Source organism: Carassius carassius, chromosome 25 (genome assembly GCF_963082965.1).
Source record: "Carassius carassius chromosome 25, fCarCar2.1, whole genome shotgun sequence".
NCBI classification, from domain to species: Eukaryota; Metazoa; Chordata; class Actinopteri; order Cypriniformes; family Cyprinidae; genus Carassius; species Carassius carassius.
Genome location: NC_081779.1, coordinates 10,149,369 through 10,173,134, shown reverse-complemented (window position 1 = coordinate 10,173,134; position 23,766 = coordinate 10,149,369). Strand labels below are relative to the sequence as shown.

At 34.4% G+C, this 23,766-nt stretch overlaps 2 protein-coding genes and 1 pseudogene across 6 annotated transcripts; 2 read left to right on the top strand and 1 right to left on the bottom strand.

Moving 5' to 3' along the window:
* Positions 1–5,277: 5,277 nt before the first annotated feature.
* Positions 5,278–6,527, bottom strand: LOC132104868 (protein FAM221A-like; annotated as a pseudogene).
* Positions 6,528–7,091: 564 nt separating this feature from the next.
* On the top strand, positions 7,092–10,264 carry LOC132104672 (coiled-coil domain-containing protein 126-like). The gene is made up of 4 exons (XM_059510234.1): positions 7,092–7,387; positions 8,283–8,347; positions 8,471–8,772; positions 9,895–10,264. The coding sequence occupies exons 3-4, from the start codon at positions 8,538–8,540 to the stop codon at positions 10,164–10,166; spliced, it is 507 nt and encodes a 168-aa protein (XP_059366217.1). The 5' UTR covers positions 7,092–7,387; positions 8,283–8,347; positions 8,471–8,537; the 3' UTR covers positions 10,167–10,264.
* A 1,939-nt stretch (positions 10,265–12,203) lies between these two features.
* Positions 12,204–18,186, top strand: LOC132104144 (transformer-2 protein homolog alpha-like). Of its 5 annotated transcripts, XM_059509395.1 has the most exons (10): positions 12,210–12,360; positions 12,985–13,300; positions 13,627–13,760; positions 13,873–14,032; positions 14,894–14,947; positions 16,161–16,349; positions 17,010–17,125; positions 17,208–17,333; positions 17,465–17,535; positions 17,748–18,186. In XM_059509395.1, exons 2-10 carry the CDS (start codon positions 13,289–13,291, stop codon positions 17,756–17,758), a joined length of 873 nt encoding a protein of 290 aa, XP_059365378.1. In that variant the 5' UTR covers positions 12,210–12,360; positions 12,985–13,288; the 3' UTR covers positions 17,759–18,186. The 5 variants fall into 5 exon arrangements, with proteins under 5 accessions (XP_059365377.1, XP_059365376.1, XP_059365375.1 ...); XM_059509394.1 differs by lacking the exon at positions 12,985–13,300 and having other exon boundaries at positions 12,204–12,360; positions 17,223–17,333; positions 17,468–17,535; XM_059509393.1 differs by lacking the exon at positions 12,985–13,300 and having other exon boundaries at positions 12,204–12,360; positions 17,223–17,333.
* Positions 18,187–23,766: the final 5,580 nt, after the last annotated feature.

Below are 23,766 nucleotides of genomic sequence, written 5' to 3'. Positions count from 1 at the left end.
ACTCTAAATTTTGTCCACCGGTTCCACATTTTACAATTTTAAACTTGTGATATTCTTTATTTAAAATACCATCCTAATATCTATTTACAAATATGATGATCATGATTAGCAGTTTCATTAACCGGATCGCTTATGAATTCTTCCTCTATCATTTACCCCAGAAAGTATAAAGAACAATGAACCATTTTATGATCGTCATGCTATTGCATATTATTGCTTTGTCATAACTCAGTTCACATTTATTTGAACACACTGACGCATTTGTCTCATGTTTGTCCTAAAATTCCTTGCAATGAAAAATATATTTTAGTACAGACTTCCTATTTTGTCATTTTAGTTTGAGACATTTTTGGAGGAGATGCAATGTGCCATTAATGGAGTCTTTTTCTCAGATGTAAAATCTGAAAAGCGGGAGAAACATTCAAATAAGTTATTTTTTTTCCCCATATGACTCCCTCAGCAAAAAAAAAAAAACCCAAAAAACATGAAGTAAATGGAAGCCCCCAAAAACTATACAATATGTCTTTCTGTTTTTTTGTCATTCCAGACAGCTGCTTATCCAAGCATCAAGTGCCATATCATTTGCTGTCTTGTTGAAAAATATTTTCACTGTAACCTGTCTCATCCTCTTTGCTTCTATTTATCTGAGTACATCTGAGTATGCTGTACTCATCACAGTAAGAAACACAATCCTTCACTTCTTCAAAGGAAAACTGTCTTCACGGAAATTACAGTATGGTAATATGTTCCTGGTGTTGTAGAATGAGGCTGTGAGCCGAAGTTCCTCCTTTGTCATCAACAACTGCAGACAATTACATGCACAATCAATTTTTTTGTTGTTGTTACATGGGGAAGTTTGTCCTAATTTATTCCTTTCACTTTCATGGTCTTTGTCGATCTGTCTTTACCAATCTGTCTTTCATACTGAGCTGATGAATAGCTCTGAAAGGAAGCACCTTAAGAATTCCTCTCCAGAATTCACCAATTTATCTCCATTTATTGCTGCACATCTGCTTCCACTCACACAGACTTCCATTACTTTTACTAACACTTACAGGGTGCAGTTTATACTTTCTCTCTTTTTTTACTAGTATATATACACACAATAAAACAAGTCAAGAAAAAAGTAAATGTTCTCCCAAAAAATACATCATATTAGTACCTTCCTTGCATTAAAACATATTCCGACCATGTTACCTGCACTTTTTTTTCACAAAATACTACAGTATGCTTTAGAAACATGACAGCGTAGTCTATTGATAACACTATAAAATGTTCTGTCTGCCTTATTATTTTGAGGTAACTGCATGATAATAGCCTGAAACATGCATTTTGAGTGTGCGGTTTGAAATCTGCTGTTAAATGAAGTAGCATTTAAATGGCAACATTATGTCAGAACAAATTTCCTAGAAAATAATGTACCTGTGATTATTGTGTTTCATAAGCTTATTCAACCGTAGGAAAAAAATAATAATTTTACTAAAATGATAAGCATGTGTATTTGTGTACATTTTAAGAAGCAATCTTTTGAAGAAAATAAAGGACAGAAGTGAACCACAGAAATACTGGTGCTGTGGTGCCATCTGTCACCTCCAGATCTTTGCCTTCAGGCTTGTGCAGAACCAGAGGGTCAGAGTCACAGGTTAGACACAAAGGTGCTATAACTTTAATAAACCTCCTGCGTCTCTGTCTGACCCATAAAATCATGTCTTTGAGCTGCCAATCCAATAATGTCTGTCAAGAAAGCAGGGAACATGATGTTCTTCCATCACCTGTAAATTTCTTTACTTAAAAATTTCTGTATATTCAAGCCGTATCATGTTAATTTCAACAAGGAACTTCATCAGCATCATAGCCAAATATTTCCTATTTCCCGTAGAATTTCAGTGGTGTAATAGACCCTTTTCAGGTTAGACGCCATACTGAATTTAACATGTAGGCTACTGTATGAAAACGTGGATGATGGATAGATTTGCAGTATTTAAAATGGCTTGCATTTAGAAAGTTATCACATAATTTTCTCTAACAACATATTGCCTACTTTTTTTCTTTCAAAAAGACGTTTCATCAGACGAACAATTGGTAAAAGAATTTAACACACTGTACTTCAATCCCTTGCAGCCACGTTTTCATTCTTGTCAAAAATAAATAAATACAGCACTTCTCTGACTAAAGTTTACTGGGATTTATCAATGACTCTTTCAGAGAACAAATATACGCCAGTAGGTGGGACAAGTTACTGTTTTTACGTTAACTGAGTTATTGACTTTTTTATTCAATGATAAGTTTGAAGGCACTGAAATATACAGGAATGAAAGACGTGTCATTGAATTATTCATTCAACCAATTCGTTCAAAAACTCTGAATTGCTCATAAATGCATAAATTGGTCACCACTGCTCATTACTGTTGTAATGGTTCTGCTGTGGCTTTGTTTTAAAGTATTTTCAAAGTAACTTGAAATATTGTATTTGAAATGTCAGTTACTCAGCTTTAACTGACTCTAACTCAGTTTAAATGTTTTTTAAACTGTTGTATAAAGACACACACACACAAACACACACACACAAACACACACACACACACACACACACACACAATGGGCCTGTCTAAAGGCTGTCTGGAAAAAAAAAGGTTGTATTTGCTCACAAAAAATGTCTGACTCACTGTGTAATTATTGTTTCTTCTTCTGCTCATTGTATCAGACTACTTAAGCATGTTACATAAAAGCCTTTAAGTTAAAGAAAAGAGCTAAAAGCTGAACGAGTCCTGAGATAAGAACGTCAAACTAATTTCGCTGCCCTCAAACACTAATTGTCTTTTCTCAGTTTTTCCACTTCTTCCTCTCTTTCACCTTATCTCTTTCTCAGAGCTGTTTTACAACATCTATTAAAACATGGAACTTCATTGTTTTGTAATATTCTTTTGTTTTTATGAAACAGTCTGTTTTTTTTCTTCTCTCATCCTTATTATCATTTGACTCTGTCCATTCCTGCATTTGAGTAATGGAGTAGGTAAATATAACACTGAGCCAATAAGGCTTCCAGGACCGTGGTCCAGACACCTGAAAACAAGCTACTGCCAATGTAAAATTGATGTTCTGTAGATTGGACAGACAGTGCCAGTGACTTTTGTGATATTTCAATGTGAAATAAATGAAGAAATGAGAAGTGTTATCCATATAGCTCCAACAGTGCTTTGTTATTTAGATACAAAGTGTTTATTCTGATAATAGCACTATATATCTCCCAGTTTTGACTCTTTATATCTATGGTGCAATTTCTTGTTATTACACACCTCTTTCAGAAATTGAAAGATATCTTTTAAAAAACACGAGGGAACATTAAAGTTGTGTTTTTTTTAAAGTGCTGCCCGTATGAAGCTATTTGACATAAATATTTAACAAAACAAATTACTGAATTTTAACATTATACTTTTCAAATGTCTGCAGATTCTTACTTTTGTGTAAAATGGATTAGGCTTTGTCCTGTAGAATATATGTTAATATCTGTTGCAAGAAATACAAAAAATAAAATAAAATAATAAGAATAATAAAATCACAAAATATTGCAAATATTTTAAACAGGATCATATGTGTAAAATAAATTATTATTTTGTCTTGTGGAATATATGCAAACATCTGATTTGCTATGATATACTAAATAAAAGAAACTATTATAATTATTTTGATTGATTAAATTGTTTTTTTTTTTTTACAATTTGTTTTCGTTTTATCATAAAAGACTGAAAATATTGCAGATTCTTCAAGAATTATGCTTATTTATATGGCTTAATTTATTGATACAAATACATCTCACAACTGTGACCAGAGGATGTGTTTGGGCCCCGAGGGGCTCGCAGGACCATTATCCGTCCTTGGCGGATGATCTTCAAAATGCAGTCATGTGTCTGAGGGTATTTAAGAGAGTGTGCATGCAGTATGGGGGCAAATCAGAGTGTTTTGATGCACAAACGACAGAAATAATCTTTTATTACTGTCAAGCAAACCCGTATTGATTTTGCACAGCTGCGTGATTCCACACTCCCTTTTGTCTCCACCTTCACACTCATGGGCTCGGCTTGAATAAATAACGCCACGAATCCCACAGTCGTCATCTCTGCTCCCTCACTCCTCTTTCAATCCTTCAAAGCACCACTGAATAAAGGATTGGAGAGCAACCGAAGCACCTTGATTCGCAGTTCCAGAGTCAATTTTCAACCTTTTTAACAAAGAAATTGAAAAAGCAATTGTCTCGACGCACTTTTAGGTCTCACTGCTTTGATTCAAGGTAATTGATGTTGTTCTTTTTAACATCCCACAACATAAGAGTCTGACAATTTTGCGGCAATCTTTCAGGTTTACGGAAGACTGAGAAGAGGCGACATTTTACGAGGCTTCAATGTGATTCAGTAATATAAACAGACTATTAATAAAGTCTGAACAGAATCAAGAAGTGCCTATGATTCATAGTTTGCTGGACAGTTTCTAACTTCCTATAACAAGTTTGCAGAATGATTAAAACTAATACAATATCATACTTTTTTAAATATATCATAGACTGACAGCTGCTTCTCCTGATGAATCTGAGCTATAACCTATATATATATATATATATATATATATATATATATATATATATATATATATATATATATATATATATATATATATATATATTAATTTTTTTTGTGGCATGAAGCATTCACAATTAACTCTTAACTAAAGTCTTAATACTAAATCATAAACTAACTAAAAAATATTATTAAATGTATTAAATTATTAGTTATTTATTAAATGTATTCATTAAAAATTAAAAATTGGACCATTGATAATTAACTCAACTAAAATCTAATACTAAATGAAAAACTAAGTGTAAAAAAATTGTGGAATATTGAAAAAAAAAAGATTTTTTGATTTTATGTATTTTTCTACATAAAATTAAGTCTTAATTATGTATGATTATTTTAATCTATTACTCATAATATCAGTATGAGTTAATGTTAATATTATTATATAATATATTACACACATACTATAAATACATTTATATTAATGTTATGGTTAATAAACACTGTAAAAAAAGTTTGCTGTGATTGATTTTCACAGTTTATGACAAAACAGCAAAACACAAATATTAAGATTTAGCTCTCAGGCTAAACAGAAAGCATAAAATGTAATATATAATTTAAATATATATTAAAGGTATGTGCTAACCTAATGCTAACATTATGTTTGTTGTGGCATAACTCTTAGGAGACACATAGCCTATTGTGTTTGCTATTCACATGTATTGCCTATGCCACTTGGATCCAGTCTCAGGTAGATGTCCACCAGTGAGCTGAACACAGTAAAGCCTCCCATAAGGAACAGCTCTGGATGACCCCATGCCATGCGCTCTTCCCTGGTTTTAACTAGCGTCACGTGCATATCCAGGCTGACCACATCCACAGATAGATGGACTTTGATAGCCAGTGCAGTCAGTGAGTGCCTGGAGGTAAACAGGTCATTTTAAGATCCGTTTTTATGTTTTATTAAATGCTTATGTGTAACACGATGAATTATGTTAGCTTTCAATTAATAATAGGGGATGCAATGGTGCAAAACTCACATTTCTTGCACTGGTGCCCAATAGTTTCCTTGTGCTCAGTGGTTGTGTGTTTGTATTGGCAGCGTACTGCCATTAATATGAATGTATTCATAAGATACACACTGTCAACCTTTCACCCAACAGGGCAAAAGTATATGCCTTTCCTTTGGCAACATCTCGAAGTCTGTGCAATGGTATTTATACCTGAGAATGAAATAAAATTATATTAAATTAAATTAAATTTATGCATTTAGCAGACGATTTATCCAAATCGACTTACAGAAATTAAATAGAATTATTGAATCTGTTTGTGTACGTGTGTACATCAATAATATATATTACTGGTTATCCATACCTATGTGTACAGAAACAAGGTGGCTCTGGTTCAATGAGTTTGCAGTCTATCAGTCCTCGGATCGCCAAAACTGACATAAAGGCGATTCTGTTTTCTTCTTGGCACTATTGTCTCTTTATATTTCTTGCACTCTTCCTCTGAAAACAGCCTCCCTCCATCATCTTCCCCAACACTCCTTTGCAAAACAGGATCTTCAGTGATAGAGAATTAAACTTTTTTTTAAACCTTACAAGCTACAAAGGGATGTAGGCTACAAAAAAAATTCCATTCAACAGTGACTGTGAACCTTTGTTTGTGGTTTTGTCTCTTAATATAAACAAGTAATCGAGTGGCAACACTTGTTTGTAATGAAGGTTGCTTTTGGCGTCTGTATTTCTAGGCAACGAACTAACAACATCGATCAGAGCTTTCTCTAAATTGTCTAAATTAAGTAAAATAAAAATCTCTAAATTGTCTAAATTAGGAAACAAAAAAAACTGTTAAAAACATCTAAATGTAAAAATTCAATGAGTAATTTTTAATACACACTCACAACAATCCGAATCCATTTCGACTACGTTTGTACCTCTGAACTACATTTCCCATGGTGCCTATGGACTTTTACGTGATTGACGTGAGCCAGACTCATATCAGAGAATAATTTCATTCAAACGGTTTTTAAAAAATTATTCTGTGATTCTTATGTTATGACGTAGTTTGCATGGTCGCACGGTCATAATTTATGTATTTTGGAAAAAAGTATATAGTTACTATAAAACATTACAGAAAATATGCAGGCACATACAACTGTATATTGCGGTTTTTAGTGTATTAACAAAGGTGTTCACATTAAATAAATCAGTTTTTTTTTTTTTTTGATTGACTGAAAACTGTTTTTGCCTGTTCTATTAACATGTTTCGACTCAAATCAAGACATACAATCAAGTCGTAACGTTACATAAACATACTTCCAGAACGTTTTATTTGTATTTTACATTTGATGTAACTTATTTTTCGGACCATCCGGTCATAATAAACGAATCAAGAACTGTTCGAGATGAATTGTAGAAAAAAAAATCGCTCAGTCCAGTGTGAGAGGATCGTTTAGAGAGATGTATGAACTGATTCGTTGAAAAGATTCGACCAATTCACAACCGGATGTCGCCGGTGCGTGTCGTCGTGACGTCTACGCAATAGCTCGTGTGGTTACCAGAGGGAAAATACTACTGACATTTTTCTGTAGTTCCTAGTTTCGATACACCAGGTGGATCTCGTATTTATTTTAAGGCGTTAACTTGCCTCCAAAATAATTAGCTTCTCAGTTAATACAGAGACGCATGCTTTGAAGTTATGCTGCAGTTTGAATATTGTTTTAATATTACAGATTTTTTAAGATAGTAAACGTGCTTAGAAGATGTCAACAATGTGGAGTCTACGAATCTCTCATCTTGACCAAAGTATTTAAGGTAATTTCAGTGTTAGCTATGTTACCGTAGCAGTTTCATCAGGCTGTTCAGACCCGGCCTGGTCGAGATAACGTTAGGTGTGCAGTCGTACAGTCTATTTCGTTTAGCTGCTTAAATTAATATCAGTCTGCAGACCTTGAGGACCGAGTAAAAAGATAAAAACAAGCTAGTGTAGAAGCATGATATGAGTTCAGCCAGAATGCTGAAAGCTGTTTCGGTTTTATATATTTGCTTATACTGCATGTCAAATATCAGTGGTCCTGTTTTTCTGTTTATGCTAACCTTTTCTCCAATACAGTGTTACAGCTGCTTTATGATGACATTAACAGTTAAACTGAAGGAGTGTTTAACTAATAATAACGATCTTTTCAGCAAAGGCATGATATGTCTGACCTCAGAGCTTTAACCCAGTTTTATGCTATAATTCCCATCTTAAATTTCATGTGACTATACTTTTTTACAGCTTTACAGCCGAAAACAATAGTTTGACAGGGTGGAGCACACAGTGTAAATCCCTTGTACTTTGTTCAGTCTTTGATAATAACAGTCACAAGATTGATTTCATCTTGACTAATATTATCAATGCTACATTTTAACGTTGCTGATATTGTTTTGCTGATCTGTGGGGATGTAATGATTAAACGTGGTCCCATTTCTCCCTCCTGCATTATTAATTAATATCTAAAGCACCATCTCATTGAGTGATTTGTGATTGGGTGGAGAGTAGCACTGTAACCACTGAGAAAAATAATGATGACATGGCTTCTGTTCACTTATGAATGGAAACGTAATTTATTAATACAAACTGAAATCTTAGGCTTTGCATATTTACTGCAACTACAGCTATTTAATATGATTAAATGTGTTTTGTGTGCGTGTATGTTGTATTTTACAGGTACATCTTGCACCTGATGCCAATTCAGCAATTGACAATTACTTCCAAACCATCTATCTTCCATGGTGATAATTTCCTAGTCAAAACAGCTAAACAAATGCATGAGATCAGTGACCTTATTACAGGATCTTCTCCCCATTCCTAATTTTAACCTCCACTCTGCTTTTTCATGACTTAATTATTCCCAGCCCTGAACCTGACACCCTCTTATAAACCTGTCCCCACCCCGTCCCCCATCAGACCTGCAGCATTGCCATGCTGGGCTGTCTGCTGCGTAGGAGCATGTCTCACAGACTGAGTGTGTTTCTGGTAGTCTTCGGCCTGGCCTGGTGTCTTCTGCTGCTTCACTACACCATCACACAACCACGGCGCCAGAGCAGCGCAGAGCTCCGCCAACAGATCCTCGAGCTCAGCCATCGCTATGTCAAAGTGCTTAGTGAGGAGAACCAGAACCCTTCAGGGCCCCATGGCATCTCCATGGCAGGATATGGTAAGAATTTATTATCCTATTCATTATTTAATCCCCCTCCCATCGTTCCTAACCTGTCTGCGCTTTTATAATGCTAAAAGATGTATCATAAAAACAGTCCATATGACTTTCACAAAAGTCAAAACAATAATTTTGTGTGATGAAATGACCAAAATTGACATCTATAGCAAAGGTTATCGCGAATTTTAACCAAACAAAATTTTGAAGTTTTAACTTGTTGCCTGAGCTTAGAAATTTGTTTACGCTTTACAACAAGATTCAGTTAATTTACATTAGTTAGTACAACAGTTGTCGTGAACAATGAAAAATGTTATTGTTGCTAATGTTTTTTGTTCATAAAACATTAAGTAATGTTAATTTACACTACTTAAAATGTTAAATAAGTATTAGTATATGTAAAACTTAACATTAACATGAGTGAAATTATAAAGGAACTTTGTTGGTTGTTAGTCAGTAAATTACGTTAACCAAAAATAAGTTGAAATTTTCTTTTATGTTTTCCCTCGCTGGTAATGCTTTACAAAAGGTATTTGTTAACAGTAGTTAATGTGTTTACTAACATGAACTAGCAATTAAAACATTTACAACATTTATTAATCTTGTTTCCATTTATTAACGTTAGTAATCAAAAATAAAATTTTAATGTTAATGTAAACAACTGTATTTTTATTAAACAGTATTAACAAAGATTATTAAATTTTGATTTTTTTTTTTTTTTTAACTAATACTAACAAAGACTAACAAATGTTGTAAAAATATATTGCTCATTGTTAGTTCACATTAAATTTGTATATTTGTGCTGTGAACAAGTATTAGAACTCCAGTGTTAATAAATACAACTTTTGATTTTAAAAATTAACATAAAAAATAATGAGGGCTGTAGCAATACTGTTTTATTTTTGTTAATTATGCAGTTGTCAAATGGTAATAAATGAAACCTTAAAGTTTTATCTAAATTCTTTTAAATTATTTTATAAAATATAAACACTTTTATTCCTTTTTTTTTTTTTTTTGATGCTTATGTGAATAAATTTCCTGCTTCGCATTCAGGGAGGGTGTGGTAGAAAGAGGTTTAGAAATAACATAATACTAATCCTTGCCTTGCCTCTTGTTCTGCTGAAGCTGACTTGAAGAGGACAATTGCTGTGCTGTTAGATGATATTCTCAACCGTTTGGTGAAGTTGGAGGGGAAAGTGGAGGCTGCTGTGAATGCCTCTATACAGAACATCTCCCATCCTGCTGTTGGTGCCGGCACTCTCCTTGCTGCCAGAGTCACTGTTTCCAGGTCCACCAAACAAAATAGGTCTGCCCACCGACCAGAGAGACGTAGTAACCCTCTGAACTTCCTGTCACAATCACCTGACAGGTCACATAAGCCGCACTCTTTGAAATAGGAAACTGTGGCTATGGACATCTTCTGCATCACTACATCAAAGACTGAGATACAGAGATAAATAAATAAATAAATGTATATGTATGTGTGTGTGTGTGTGTGTGTGTGTGTGTGTGTATATATATATATATATATATATATATATATATATATATATATATATATATATATATATATATATATATATATATATATACACATTTTTTTTTTAGACTAAAGCAGCTTTTAGACATTTCTGTTGTGCACATGAGCTTCTGCTTGATTGTTTTGTCTTATATTCATGGATCACAAGTATATTTTATAACGTATGTGCAATATGGAATATAAGATATGAGAGAGTGATAGGATGTGTTTTCTAACAGAAGACATTTTTTTTTATATACGGATGAGTGTTTCATAATGTATCTTTAAAAGACACCATGTACGCACTGTCTCCACAGCTAGCTAACGGTGTGTAGTGCACGTAGATGGACTCCAGAGCGAAGGTTTACACGTAGCACCTTTTAATTGTTAAGACTTTATGGGTTGCTATGCATTAGCTATTGAACTGTGGAGGAAATGAGCTGATCCAAAGAATTATCTCAGTCAATAGTTGATTGATGTCTCTTTAGCACGTTGATTTGTTTAAGGGGTGGGGATATACCTCAGTTGCTGTTAGTACATGGAGCTGAATCACAGCAAAACTAAACGCAGCATTTAGCTTTCAGGAGGAACTGTACCATACAACACAACTCAGTCCATACAATAAAACATGTACCAGACTTCAGATGTGTCAGTGTATGCAAGTGCTGAAAAGTTGTTTTTTAATTTCTTAATTAAAATGTTCTTTTAAATAAGTAAGCTTTCTTCAAATTGCTTCAAATAATACAATGCTGCCAGTACCATGTCAATAAAGTGCTTTTTGTTTTTTCTCTCTCTCGGATATGTTGCTATTAATCTATGAATTATAATCTTATAATTTGCTAGTGTATATTTATACACACTCTGTTTCTATCTATCTGTCCATCTATCTATCTATTTATCTATCATGTTGATTTATAATTTATATTTCAGTCAGGGATCCGCACTCGCTTAATCTTCTTAATCACTTTATGATTTATTATAATTTTGCAGCAGAGAACAATCAAATGTTTCGGCAGTAAGCCTTCTTCAGTGAATCATACAGTGATGTTTCCTACAAGAGTTCTTAAAGAACTTCTTAAAGTTTCTTGACCAGATCCCTGACTAGAATTTGATGTGACTGATTGATCTGTGCACCCTAGACTAAAGTTGAGCACAGTGAACTTTATTCCTTTATAATCTATCATTTATAAACATAATTTGCTAGTGTATATTTAAACACAAACATTCTTAATCTATCATTCTATGATCTATGTATATCTTTCTATCTATCAATACACTTTTATTTTGGATATTTTGATTTATAATATATAATTTATAATCATATAATCTATATATTTTTTTATTTATTTAGTAATTTATCAGACGCTTTTATCTAAAGCGACTTACAAATGAGGACAACCGAAGCAACTTGTCAGTTGTAGTATTAAAACAGCTGAAAACAGATCCAGAACTAGTGCTAAAACTTTATAAATACTATCTATATATACATTTTAAAAAATAAAGAAAAATGACAAAAGAAAGCAACAAAATGCCAAAACTGTTCAAGCGTCTGCTAAATGCATAAATTTAAATTAAATTTAAATTTAATTCAATTTAATATGTGTATGTACAACCACATACACATTTATCAGTTATATATATATATATATATATTATTTCCATTTAGTTTGTTGAAGTATTAAAATAACTCAAATTAAATAAAAAACTAAAACTTAATAAAACACCTGTACAGACATAATAAATTCAGAAATAATTTTAATAAAATTAAAATATCCATCTATCTATCTATCTATCTATCTATCTATCTATCTATCTATCTATCTATCTATCTATCTATCTATCTATCTATTTCCACCTTTACTGTCTATGATTTCCACACGTTGAAGAGGATGTGACGTATTTGTTGAGCCGCCCGCCTCCCATAGTTCACCGCGCGCTGAAGCTGGTCAGCCATTTTCTGCAGTTACTTTAGGAGCGGAAGTCGTCGAGGAAGAATCTTTATTTTAACGTTTTTGTCAATCATTAATACTTTAAAAATGAGTGATGTCGAGGAGCCACAAATCGAGGGGAGGGTAAGCATTATTTCGGTGTAAACCGTTCGTCCGTTTAACGTACCTCAGATATTCTCTCTTTCTCTTTGCGGTAATGCTCGATTAGTGAACAACTAACGTTAACCGCCTTTTTCTTTCTTTTGTTTATTTACAATTTAACTGAGCAGATAGACAAGCTGATGCAAACTTAACGGTTAATAATTCGTTAAACATTTAATATTAAGTCACTTTAAATGTTTATATTAGTCCATTACGATGTTGAATGTCAAGTAAATGTAATTACGCTTCTGGGTTGGATATAGTAAGGATTTTCAGATGCATGAATTTTTATATAACGTTAACGTTTTTTTTTTCTTGCAGTTGTTGAAGCAGATATTGATGAGAAATGACTTTACACGTGTTTTAATATGTTAAAACACGAGCCTGCATTCACACAATAGCAGCCTGAGTAACTTACTTTTGGTTTCTCTTTCCAACATTTCTGATCTTTCCTTACCCCTCTCTCTCTTACACCATATGATTATGTAACCAAAAAACATCTGTATTTCAAACGGAGTAACGTTAGTGGAATTTGAATAGTTCACTACATATTTACCCTAAATTTCCCTTGACCTTAATCGCTCTGAATGTTCTTTTTTCATTAAGGTTATTGGTCGTGAAGGATTTGAAGAGTTAAGGCCAAGAATGTGGAAGAATGTTCAAGATAAAAGAAGGCTTTTACAGAGAAAAATGTTTACAGAGCAGACGGTTAAGTGGGAAGGGGAGAAAAGAACGGAAGATCGGTCAGATAGCAGCACGCTCGCGTTATGTGTCTAAAGCAGAAAAAAAGAAAAAAGGTTTCAGATTGGGGTGAAGAAATGAAAAGGAGAGAAAAATGAAAACTGAACAAACGAAGACCGAAGAATAAAATGCCTGAGAGAGAGGAATAGCGTATACTGAAAACCGAAGAATGAATGAGTCCGTAGGTTAAGTAAATGCAGAATTTGTGTTCCAAGTGTCTTTCTAATCTCATCTTGATGATCATTTGCATGTTTGTAGCGTTACTATGGTGATTCGGCTAAAGAACAAGCATCACAAGGACCTGTGATGACTTTGTAGCATTTTAAAATGTATCGATAATGTTACTACATTTTTATTTTTTTTAATTCATGATGTAATTTAAGTCATTCTAACACTTTCCTCCACAGCTGTAATAAAGTGAATGTTTGGAGTGTGGTATGAGTGTAAGTTTGCTTGCATTGTAAATGTTCGTCTTGTTAATGTTGTAACGCATTGCTGTGACGCTAGGAATCCCGCTCTCTATCCAAATCGGAGCGGGGCAGTCCTGCCCAGCCCAAGATTGAAAGCAGGTCTGGCTCTCCCAGCCCTTCCCGAGCACCCAAACGTTCTGAATCCAGATCGCGATCCCGCTCCAAGTCCAGGTCAGTTCAAACATTAGCTGAATGTCATGTAGATATGAAGTAATTTCTCTATAGATGAATGGAAATGAACTTGCTTTCATGTTTCTCACTGTCTGTTTTCGGTCCTTTCCAGGTCTCACTCTCGTCGCCATTCAAATCGGCGGTACAGCCGCTCTCGGTCTCACTCCCACCGGAAGAAGTCCCGTTCTCGCTCCTACAGCCCTGACTCCCGACGCAGACGGAGCCAGAGCACATCACCTATGTCTAACCGCCGTAGACACGCCGGCAGCAGGGTGAGTATCATGGGATAGGGGTCAACGTTTAGAGCGATCAAAACTACTGCTCTGCAGTTGCTGTTGAAAGTACAGTACACTCAAAAATGTAATTGTCATTGTTTATTTGCGTCATATCATTGCAAACCCATCTAATATTTATTTTTGTATATTTTTTATAAATGCATTTTATTTTAATAAATGGCAGCATACAGCAGTTGTTCATAGTCAAGTGGCTGGGGGCCCTAGCGAACTTCCAGAATGACTTCTGTATTGAAATTAATAAATTATTATTAATGTATTAAAATAAAACTTTTAGTTAAAATGCTGTAAAAAAAAAAAAAAAACAATAATTTGGGGGGATACAATTGAATTTTCTTGAAGTTTCTGCAGTCTAAATTTTTTTTCTTAATTTAATATTTGTAGATTTTCCAGTTACTTTTTTTTTTACAAAAAAAAAAAGTTGTAAACAAGCTTTGTTATACTTATGTGGTACCATGTTTACATTTACATATCTACATTTTTCTACATTCAGAAAAAAAGGGTTCCAAACTGTCACTGGGGTGGTACCTTTTCAAAATGTACCATTCAGGGTAAATAAAAAGATTTATTTTTCTAGGGTACAGCCCCAGTGGAAGCTTTGTATGTTTTTTTTTTTCTGAAAGCGTTGGCCAGTTTTTCTAATTAAAAAAAAAAAAACAACACAACGCACTCTGCTATAGATCAAGAACTTTTTGTTCTTTTAAGTGATGTTTTAATTGCTAGTCTTAAAGGTGTGTTTCTGTTTTGTATAAAATGCATGCAAACCCCCATCACAGCCTCACGGGGACGAGCATGACTGTCTTTAATAACCCCTTTTATTCCTTCTTATTACATCAACAGAGCTCATACAGCCATGACTCCAAAAAAGACTCGCACAGTCATGGTGATGCCAGGGTATGTGGACCTTTCTTAACCTTTTAACAATAACCACTAGACCAAACAAGTCTCAATGTTGCCTTTTAAAGGGGTTAAGAGGTCCATGTGGTGACTCTTGCTTTTTAAAGAATGGCTTTGTCTTCCTGCAGTGACTGAAGCCCTTCAGACGGCTCATGCAATGACCATATTCATACTGTGATGCCCTAAGAAATGTTTTGGTTGGACGGAAAGCTGTAATGTTTGTTTTTGCATCAAAATCTCTCTAACGGGGTTATTAAATACTGGGTCACACAGTTACCCAGAGAAATTTCTGAGAATTAGCTAGCAATGTTGATTTGCCGCCCTACCAGAGAAAGCAATGAAGTATTTCCTAGAAAACGGTACATCCATCTTTTGGAATGGTGTGACAATGAACACTGGGGAACCTAGACTGGTTATTACATACGAAAGAAATGTTGAGCTGCTTTCCATCATGTCCAGTTGTTATTTAATGTCATTGCATGTTAATATTTTCTATGGTATAAGATTTGAAGGTTCACAACAGGAGATAAAGAAATAAATTTCAATGTGTCTGCTTTTTCCCCCCAAATATAAGTGAATGTTTCATCAAAGATCCGATGGACCCTTTTCACATTTCCGGGTTTCACGTCAGTGGAAAATCATCATAGTTGGGTTAACTTGAAGAATGGGTGAATGAGAGAGTACCACAAATATATTTTTAGCATTCAAATTTGCTCCGATAGCAAAAGAAAAACTCCACAATAGTGTTTTCATGACTTTCAATAAAAGGGAAAAAATTGAGCGATAACGGCAGTCAGAAGAGAGAACAATGTTAAATTTAGCATCCCTCCCATAGACAAAACACCCTCGCATTAGTAGTAACTGTTTTTTTTTTTGTAATTTGATGCAAAGGGGATGTAATACAAAGAATAGTGTTATAAATGTACATAAAAAAAAAAAAGATACAAAGAAAAACTTTTGAGAATTCACGATGCTGATGACTGTTCAACGCGTCATCACAGTCTTGTAAAAAGGGTCCATTATGTAAATTTGAAGTTTATATTTCAGTATGCTCAGTAATATTTGTGTACAATTTTTCCGTGTAGTTCACTGGTGTTGAATGCTGAATTTTAATCACACAGTCTGTGTTTTATTTGGTCGTTGCTCAGTTCTTGGTGTTTTGTATCTTTTGTCCTGTGTTCTAGTGCTGACACCTCTGTTCCTCTTTCAGGCCAATCCAGACCCAAACACGTGTCTGGGTGTGTTTGGTCTCAGTCTGTACACAACAGAGCGAGACCTGAAAGAGGTCTTCTCACGTTACGGCCCTTTAGCCGGTGTCAATGTTGTCTACGACCAGCGAACAGGACGCTCTCGCGGTTTTGCCTTCATTTACTATGAGCACATTGATGATGCTAAAGAGGTACATCCCCAAATAGAAATGACCTGCCAGCACAAGTTCACGGTCTAAGCAGTTTAGTGATTTACTTAATGCCATCTTAAGTACAAATGCAGATTACCCCTTGTAATCTAGTGAACACAATTGTTTAGATAAATCTGGAAATATCAGGCCATTTGTGATTTACAGGCCCTGAATGGTCATGAAAATGACAGTTTATATTTAATTGGCTACATATTGCACTCATGTTAAGTAAAACTAGCTTGACTGCAGTAGTAAGGTCCACTTTGTGACTGTTTATTTTGAAATGATTCTTTCCTATATGTTCACACATCGGTCTGAATGATACAATCATTCTCATCTGTTAACATCAGTCAGTACATCAGCTAATTAAAACTAACAATTGGCAGTATATTTTTAAAGCATTTATTAATTTTTGCTAATGTTAGTAAAAACCAGGTTTCTCAAAACATCTTTTACGGTCCATAGAACAAGAATTCATAGGTTTGGAATGACACATGGACAATTGAATAATGACAGAATTTCCATTTTAACTGTCGCTTTAATCTTTAAACATTAAGACATTTTTATTCATGTTTTTCAGACCTTCTTTGAGCACTCTAATGTTATAACATGCTCTGATTTTATATTCTGTCTAAAAAGACCATTTATCTCTCACTATAGGCGATGGAGCGGGCTAATGGCATGGAGCTGGATGGAAGGCGCATCAGGGTGGATTTTTCCATCACCAAACGTCCACACACACCCACACCAGGCATCTACATGGGTCGGCCCACACAGTGAGTATTTTGCTGGCCAAAAATCTCTCACTGAAAAATAAGCTGAATAAGCTAGTATGGGTGGTTTGTAATAACACTTCAGATGTGACACTTTTAGTAACGGAGGCGGGAGCAGCAGCAGCAGCAGCGGTGGCCGTAGACGAGACTGGAATTACGATCGTGGCTATGACCGATACGACCGTTATGATGAGTATGATTACAGATACAGGTAACACTGAATATATATATATATATATATATATATATATATATATATATATACTGTCAAACAGTGTGTCAGACATTTCTACTGTTTGTGTGACTTTCTTGTGAATTCTGATCCCTTATTCTCTTTTCCAGCAGGAGGCGCTCTCCGTCACCTTATTACAGCCGGTACAGGTCTCGCTCAAGATCTCGTTCATACAGCCCACGTGAGTGGATTTAAAAGCCTTGAGCAATCTAAATTTTCCACATATGCCCAAATGCATGCATGCATGCCTGCCTGCTTGATAAGTCACAGCTTCTAGAGTGCATTACTTATGAAATCCCATTATTCACCCGTTAGCCCACTAAATCATGCTATACCGTGTGATGGAAACTTTTAACTGTTGACTCATTCTAATAAAACTTATGTGTTTTGCAGGACGATACTAAGAAGATCCTCAAGACTTCTTTCGTTTTGCCTGTTTGCATATACATTTATAAACACATGAAGTACATGGAAAAACTCACTGTATTAGAGAAAGATTTGTTTAATAAATGTCTTAATTTGGAGACTTCCCCTTTATGTAAGTTTAAGGTTTGCGGAGATCATAAATGTCAATTTTATGATGTTTTTTTTTTTTTTGGTAGTGTGTTCCTATGGTGTGATATGAGTTTTTCTATATACTGGGCATCTTTTAGCAGGTATGTATGCAGTACTGAGAGTGTGTGTGAGTTACTGTACATCCGTAAGGCAGAGCATCATGTACTTGAGAAAGCATGCTGAGATTGCCTCCATTTATCTGTGACAAATAACTTTATTTTCAGGAGTAATTAGTGTTGCTTTGTGTCTTTTTCAAGAAATAAAGACCTCAAAATAACTGCTTTTTATTCTGAAAAGACATGCTTTGATGTGCTACTTAGTCTTATTTATGTTCTTTTAAAGCTGGAAATGAAAGCATAATTTTTTTCAGTAGTTATGTACAATACAGTAATTGTCAAATTGCTTTGGTTTTTAAATTCAAAATGTTATAGACAAAATGTACATAAAAACAGATCTAATTCATTGCTAAGAAATTAGTTTTGCAATGCAGTTTCTATCAAGTAATAATAATGAATCTCTGTGGAAAAACTGGTCACAACTGTTTTTGAGATGGGTTTTAAACCTAAAACACATTCCAATATCTGAAATGCAACAATTTGGTCATAATTATTGATAATAGTAACAGTTGAAAAGAAGAACATTGATACTTTGCATTATCAGATTGTTACAATAAAATGTGAACAAACAAAAATCTTTATTTGAACCTTCTATGAAGATTAAATGCAAATCATACAGAAATAATTTGTACAATACAATGGTTGATAGTAACAATTTCATCATAAAAATGAAAGTAAATGTTTTTGCATTTCTATAAAATTGCTTGGAACGTCATAATAAATAACCACAATATTTCACTGCAGACAAAAACTAAAGCAGTTATATAAAGGTTTTTTAAACCGCTTCCATTTGTGAATCTGTAAGTGTGTTTGAAATCATCCATCTTAAACTACCAGACAAGCACACAAGGTACTCCATTAGTGCAGTTTGGAGAGCTTGGCTACATTAGACTGTCGGCCATATTGTTTTCACCTATCCAGGCATTTCAGATCAGTAGAGTGGAAGAGTGAGGAAGTTCTGAGACAAGGCTATCGTTAAGATTTCACTCCCTGAATTGGCCAGGAAGTGATAGGCCAACACTCCTAAAATGTTATTAAAAATACTTTTGAATAAACATATAAAAATGTGCAAACCAGGCTACAAAGACTATAAAACAGACTTTGGTGGACTTAAAAGTTCTAAATTGCTAACTGCCTCTTTTACAAGTCACTGAACTCTAATAATTGTGTTAGGTCTTGTAATGAGGTCATCTTTTATGCACAATCAACAGAATGCATCAGCTGTCAGTATATTTTCATAATGACAAAAAAAGCTCCTTGATCAAGGAAGTTTCACTGCTGGTTATATATGCTATATATAATTTTGTATGTGACGAATAAAAATCTTGAATCTTCATCATATCACAATCGTTTCTTATTAGACATTATTACTATGAGCATGGGAGACTTTATTCTTTCATTGTGCTGTAATGTATTGAATTAATACTTGTATATCGGATTCAAATTGTGTATTTCTCTGCAAGTGTTTGCTTTTTAAAATTCTTGACTTCAAAATCATCAAAAATGCAATCTACATATTAAACTTTACGTACCGAAATGTAGTGAAAATGGATATCACAAAAAATAATGCCATCTTCTCACATAAGTCAACTTGCACACAGAATAAGCTAAATATTTAAGTCCCACTACTTGTGTACAATATCATACAATATTTTTCTTGTTTTACTCATTTTTGTTCATACATTTCCAGACCATTTCAGCAATAAAAATAGTTCAAAATTTCAAATAATTGAATTATTCAAATGTCTCAAAAGTCTCTGTAGAATCTCCCTGAATTTGGATTTCTTCAATGCACATCATCAACCTGGCCACCTATAAACATATCCTATCAAGGCACACATGGGGAAAAAAAGTGAATACATTACATAAAAAAATTTAAAAGTCCATACCACTCAATTCAAATGAACGTCAGGAAATTAGAGCACGCTATATGACCTCCCATGTCTTCAATGGCAACTACACCCATTAAGACAGAAAAAAATACTGTATCCATTTCTGAATGAACTAGAAAGCTATGAATTATGGATTTAAATTAACCACTCAAAATATCATCTTAGCAGGCTATGAAACACTTTTTATATTTGTCTAAGCGTTTGACACCTACGGCCTATCTAGTTTTGTTCTGCTTGAGACAATGAGTAAAGCATTAGACATGTTTTACAGGTCTGTTAAGATCTTCAGACATTACACACTGCACTCATACAAGCCTCTAACCAAGCATGTTATTAAACATTTACAAAATACCACTTATTATTTCCAATCAGCTGTTCATAAGCTTACATGGAAAGTTTGCAGGGCTTTGATTTTCGAGGCCCCACAGTCAAAGGTCAGGCCCTTGTTCTCTTAAAATGATTTGAGACAAATATAAGTAAATCTTAATTTTGATATCAGCTCATAAAAGATAAAGGAAAATAAACTTATGTTGTTTAACAATAAAATTGTCCGAGACTAGACTTACATGGGCCATAGCCTACAAATAACTTGTGTAGGCAGAGGTTTATTTGCTTTTTTTATGGATCACCGTTATTTCATATTCTTTAACAAAATACCAATATCTCAAAATAACATATCAAAGGAAATATGTAAAACTTCCAACTTTACATGGGGTAAAAGCACAATAACGATAATACAAATGTTCAATTACATAACTTTCAATTTTACAATTGGCCTTTCAAAGTATAAAAATAAACAAACATTATTCAAAATATCTTAATATAAAGTGAATGAATAACTAGATGAACGTAACCTTCAGTTTAAACAACTAACGTTAATGACTGAACACTCCAAACATTCCTTAGGATGATAGTAACCTAAAGAAGTTTGGAGTATTTAATTGTAACGCTTGTTAAAGCAATTAATATATGAACTCTATACGAGTTCTTTGACGTGAACACAGGAAGCAGTTTAGAGGGGAATAAAATAAAATAGGAAGGTGTGAATCGGTACCGCCATTTTCTGTATAAATACACCGTGGTTAATACAGCCAAGAACATAAACATGACTACACTTTAAAATATATATATCCTTAAAACAAAATCAATATGAAAGAAGAAGTCGGTTTCCAATAAATTACTGGTTAAAAAACAACGTTTACCCGAAACAAATGTGCTTGCTATGTACGAAACTTGCATGAAAGTTTCTCAAAGAAATGTATTCGCGTAAACATGGCGAAACGGCACAGAATGTTCCATACATTCGCTCAACAGGGAGTATAGGCTGAAACAGGCAAAAATCTGAAACGGTACAAAAAAACTAATTTCCAACTTAGCCTACATAATGTTTAATTGCAGCGTTCTTCGACGATATAAGGATGCAGTTTATGCTTTTGTTAGCTTTTTGTTTGTATATAATGTATAGGCTATGTTTAAAACGTATTTATGCTATCGTTTGGGTCCCAAATTCTATTAAACGGCAAATTATCCTGGTGCTTTTAAGGAAAGCCCGCAGATATTTTTCGTCAAACAGACATATGCCACCCTCAATCCGCATACTAGCCTATACATACACAATGTGTCCATATAGAAAACGTCCCCCTGACGGGTGGAGCAACGGGTCGCATTCCTTTCCAATAACATACATTTTAAAGCAACCTCACAAACAGGCTGTACGTTTAGGTTTAGTGATTCTATAAAGTACTTATTAATTTGCACAGTTTATATAAAAGTTGACTAACGTTATAGAAAATGGACGGTGCAAAAGGGGGGAAAATTATGGTAGGAAAATTAGCTTCCGATCTGACCAACGAATGAGGGGAGGAGAATCCCCACATGAGTCCTAGACAAAAGGACTGGGTATCTAAAGCCATAAAATAAGACCTGTAATTAACAACATATGATACGTTTTCAGAATCAGAAAATGTTTAATATACAACACATTCATGCGAACTGCCTCGAAATACCTTATGCGAACGAAGTCCTCCTTCACATTTTTCTTTCTTGGCATGTATTTTACCTTTCAAATTAAAAGGAAAAGAAAATGCATGGTGCATATGTGTTCCGGTTTCTAATTCCGAAACTAAATGAAGTAATTCTGGCCCATAGTAGACTTTTCGCGCCTGGATTTGTACCGAAGAGCAGTGGCTGAAAACCAATGAATGAACAGCCGATGCAGCAGTCAGCGAGAGTAGTAAAGCAGAAAGGAGCTGCCCTCTCATTGGTCTCCTGTTCGACCAATAGGAGCGCGTCATGTGCGTGCCTTTCTACTGTAGTAGTTGTGCGAGGCGAGCTATACTACTGGCATCCAGGCCCATGCTGTCTGAGTTTACCCACAATAACACATTGAGAATTCAGATATTCTTACTTTTTATTATTGTATATACAATTTAAAGTTCATATCTATGGCATTAAGAAGCTAGTTCTATTCAGTTATAAAAGAACTTAACTGAATTGAACTGAATTAGGATTTCATGGCTCTTTGTACGATTTTAAATGAGGTAATGTGGTAGATTTACTGAAAAAAAACATGATGTATGGCTTACTCTAATTCAGTGTGTGTGTGTCTGTATGTGTTAAAAAGCTAAATAAATTTAATTAGTAGTGTCAAGGACGAAATTAATTAACTCCCATCACTAACATAACATGGGTACTCTAAAGGTGCAGGACAATCAGATTATTTTTAATCATAATTTTATCTTGAACTATGCATGCTTTTGGTTGTTAATAGCCTATATTTATAGAATTTATTATTATTATTATCAAACATAGCGAAACTGTCTTTAATTCAAATTAAATTTAAACATGTGCAGGACTATTGTGGCGCTTGGTAAACCGAATATATTTTAGCAATTTTTCTTATTTAATTTAAACGCCAGTTATGACATATCAAATAAATTACATAGATTGTCTCAAACTAAATTTGACTCGCCCACACGTAAACAGAAAACAATAATAATAATCCTGAAGTGACCATCTGATATCCACCCTTTACTATCGGATTTGTGGAAGGACGTTATTTGCCATTTTTGTTTAAAACAACCCTCAAGTATAGTATCGCGTATCCCAGATTCCTCCAAGGGCGTTAAATCTGAATTCGTCCTACAATTATCAGAAATCTGTCGGACGTGTCGTAGGCTACTCTTAATTTGCGATGCAAATATTATACCCTACAACTTGACTAAATAAAAAAACGACTTTATCTGTTTACGTGTACAGAAAAATATTTTAAAAGAAATCCAGCACGACCTATGTATGTGTGTGTGTGACAGAAAAGGAGGGAGAGCGAGAACGAGGCGCACAAGGGCGTGGGCCCAGTGTAAATGTCTCCGCTATACGTGGAAGGTCGAGCGATTTGCAGGCCGCACTCCCAGATATTATGCAATTCCAGCCTTTTTCTGTGGAACAGTTAAAAAGATGTGTCGAATGGGGGAATAAGTCTAAAGTATATTGCATGAACCAACCAACACACAGGCCTATGATCTCCTCTCGATGTGCCAGAAGGAGGCCCGCTGTAACCACTCGCCATTACGACTTTTCTATGTTCCACATGGCCCTCCCCTTTCTTTAGGCACAGGAAGTGTATAATTCGCTTTGTTCAATCTGGTTAGGTCACGTAACACTAGGCCACAGATGTCATATACTGTAGGCATGTATAGTTATTTTGCGTTAGAGTAACAAAAAATACATTACACATGTAGCTGTATAATTAATAGTACATAGTTGCACGTATAGGATTTTTCTTCTTTGAATGAAAGAAAAGGAGAGGAACGTTGCTTGATTGCATATGGCCTCAATTGTTTAGAGGTT

What these genes read in the sequence shown, in the direction of transcription:
- LOC132104144 (XM_059509391.1), top strand. Translation starts at nt 12,325, where the DNA reads ATGAGTGATGTCGAGGAGCCACAAATCGAGGGGAGG. An exon ending in CGATCCCGCTCCAAGTCCAG is followed by an intron (nt 13,761 to 13,872) that starts GTCAGTTCAAAC and finishes GGTCCTTTCCAG; the next exon opens with GTCTCACTCTCGTCGCCATT. An exon ending in ACATTGATGATGCTAAAGAG is followed by an intron (nt 16,350 to 17,009) that starts GTACATCCCCAA and finishes CTCTCACTATAG; the next exon opens with GCGATGGAGCGGGCTAATGG.
- LOC132104672 (XM_059510234.1), top strand. Translation starts at nt 8,538, where the DNA reads ATGCTGGGCTGTCTGCTGCGTAGGAGCATGTCTCACAGACTGAGTGTG. An exon ending in CATCTCCATGGCAGGATATG is followed by an intron (nt 8,773 to 9,894) that starts GTAAGAATTTAT and finishes GTTCTGCTGAAG; the next exon opens with CTGACTTGAAGAGGACAATT.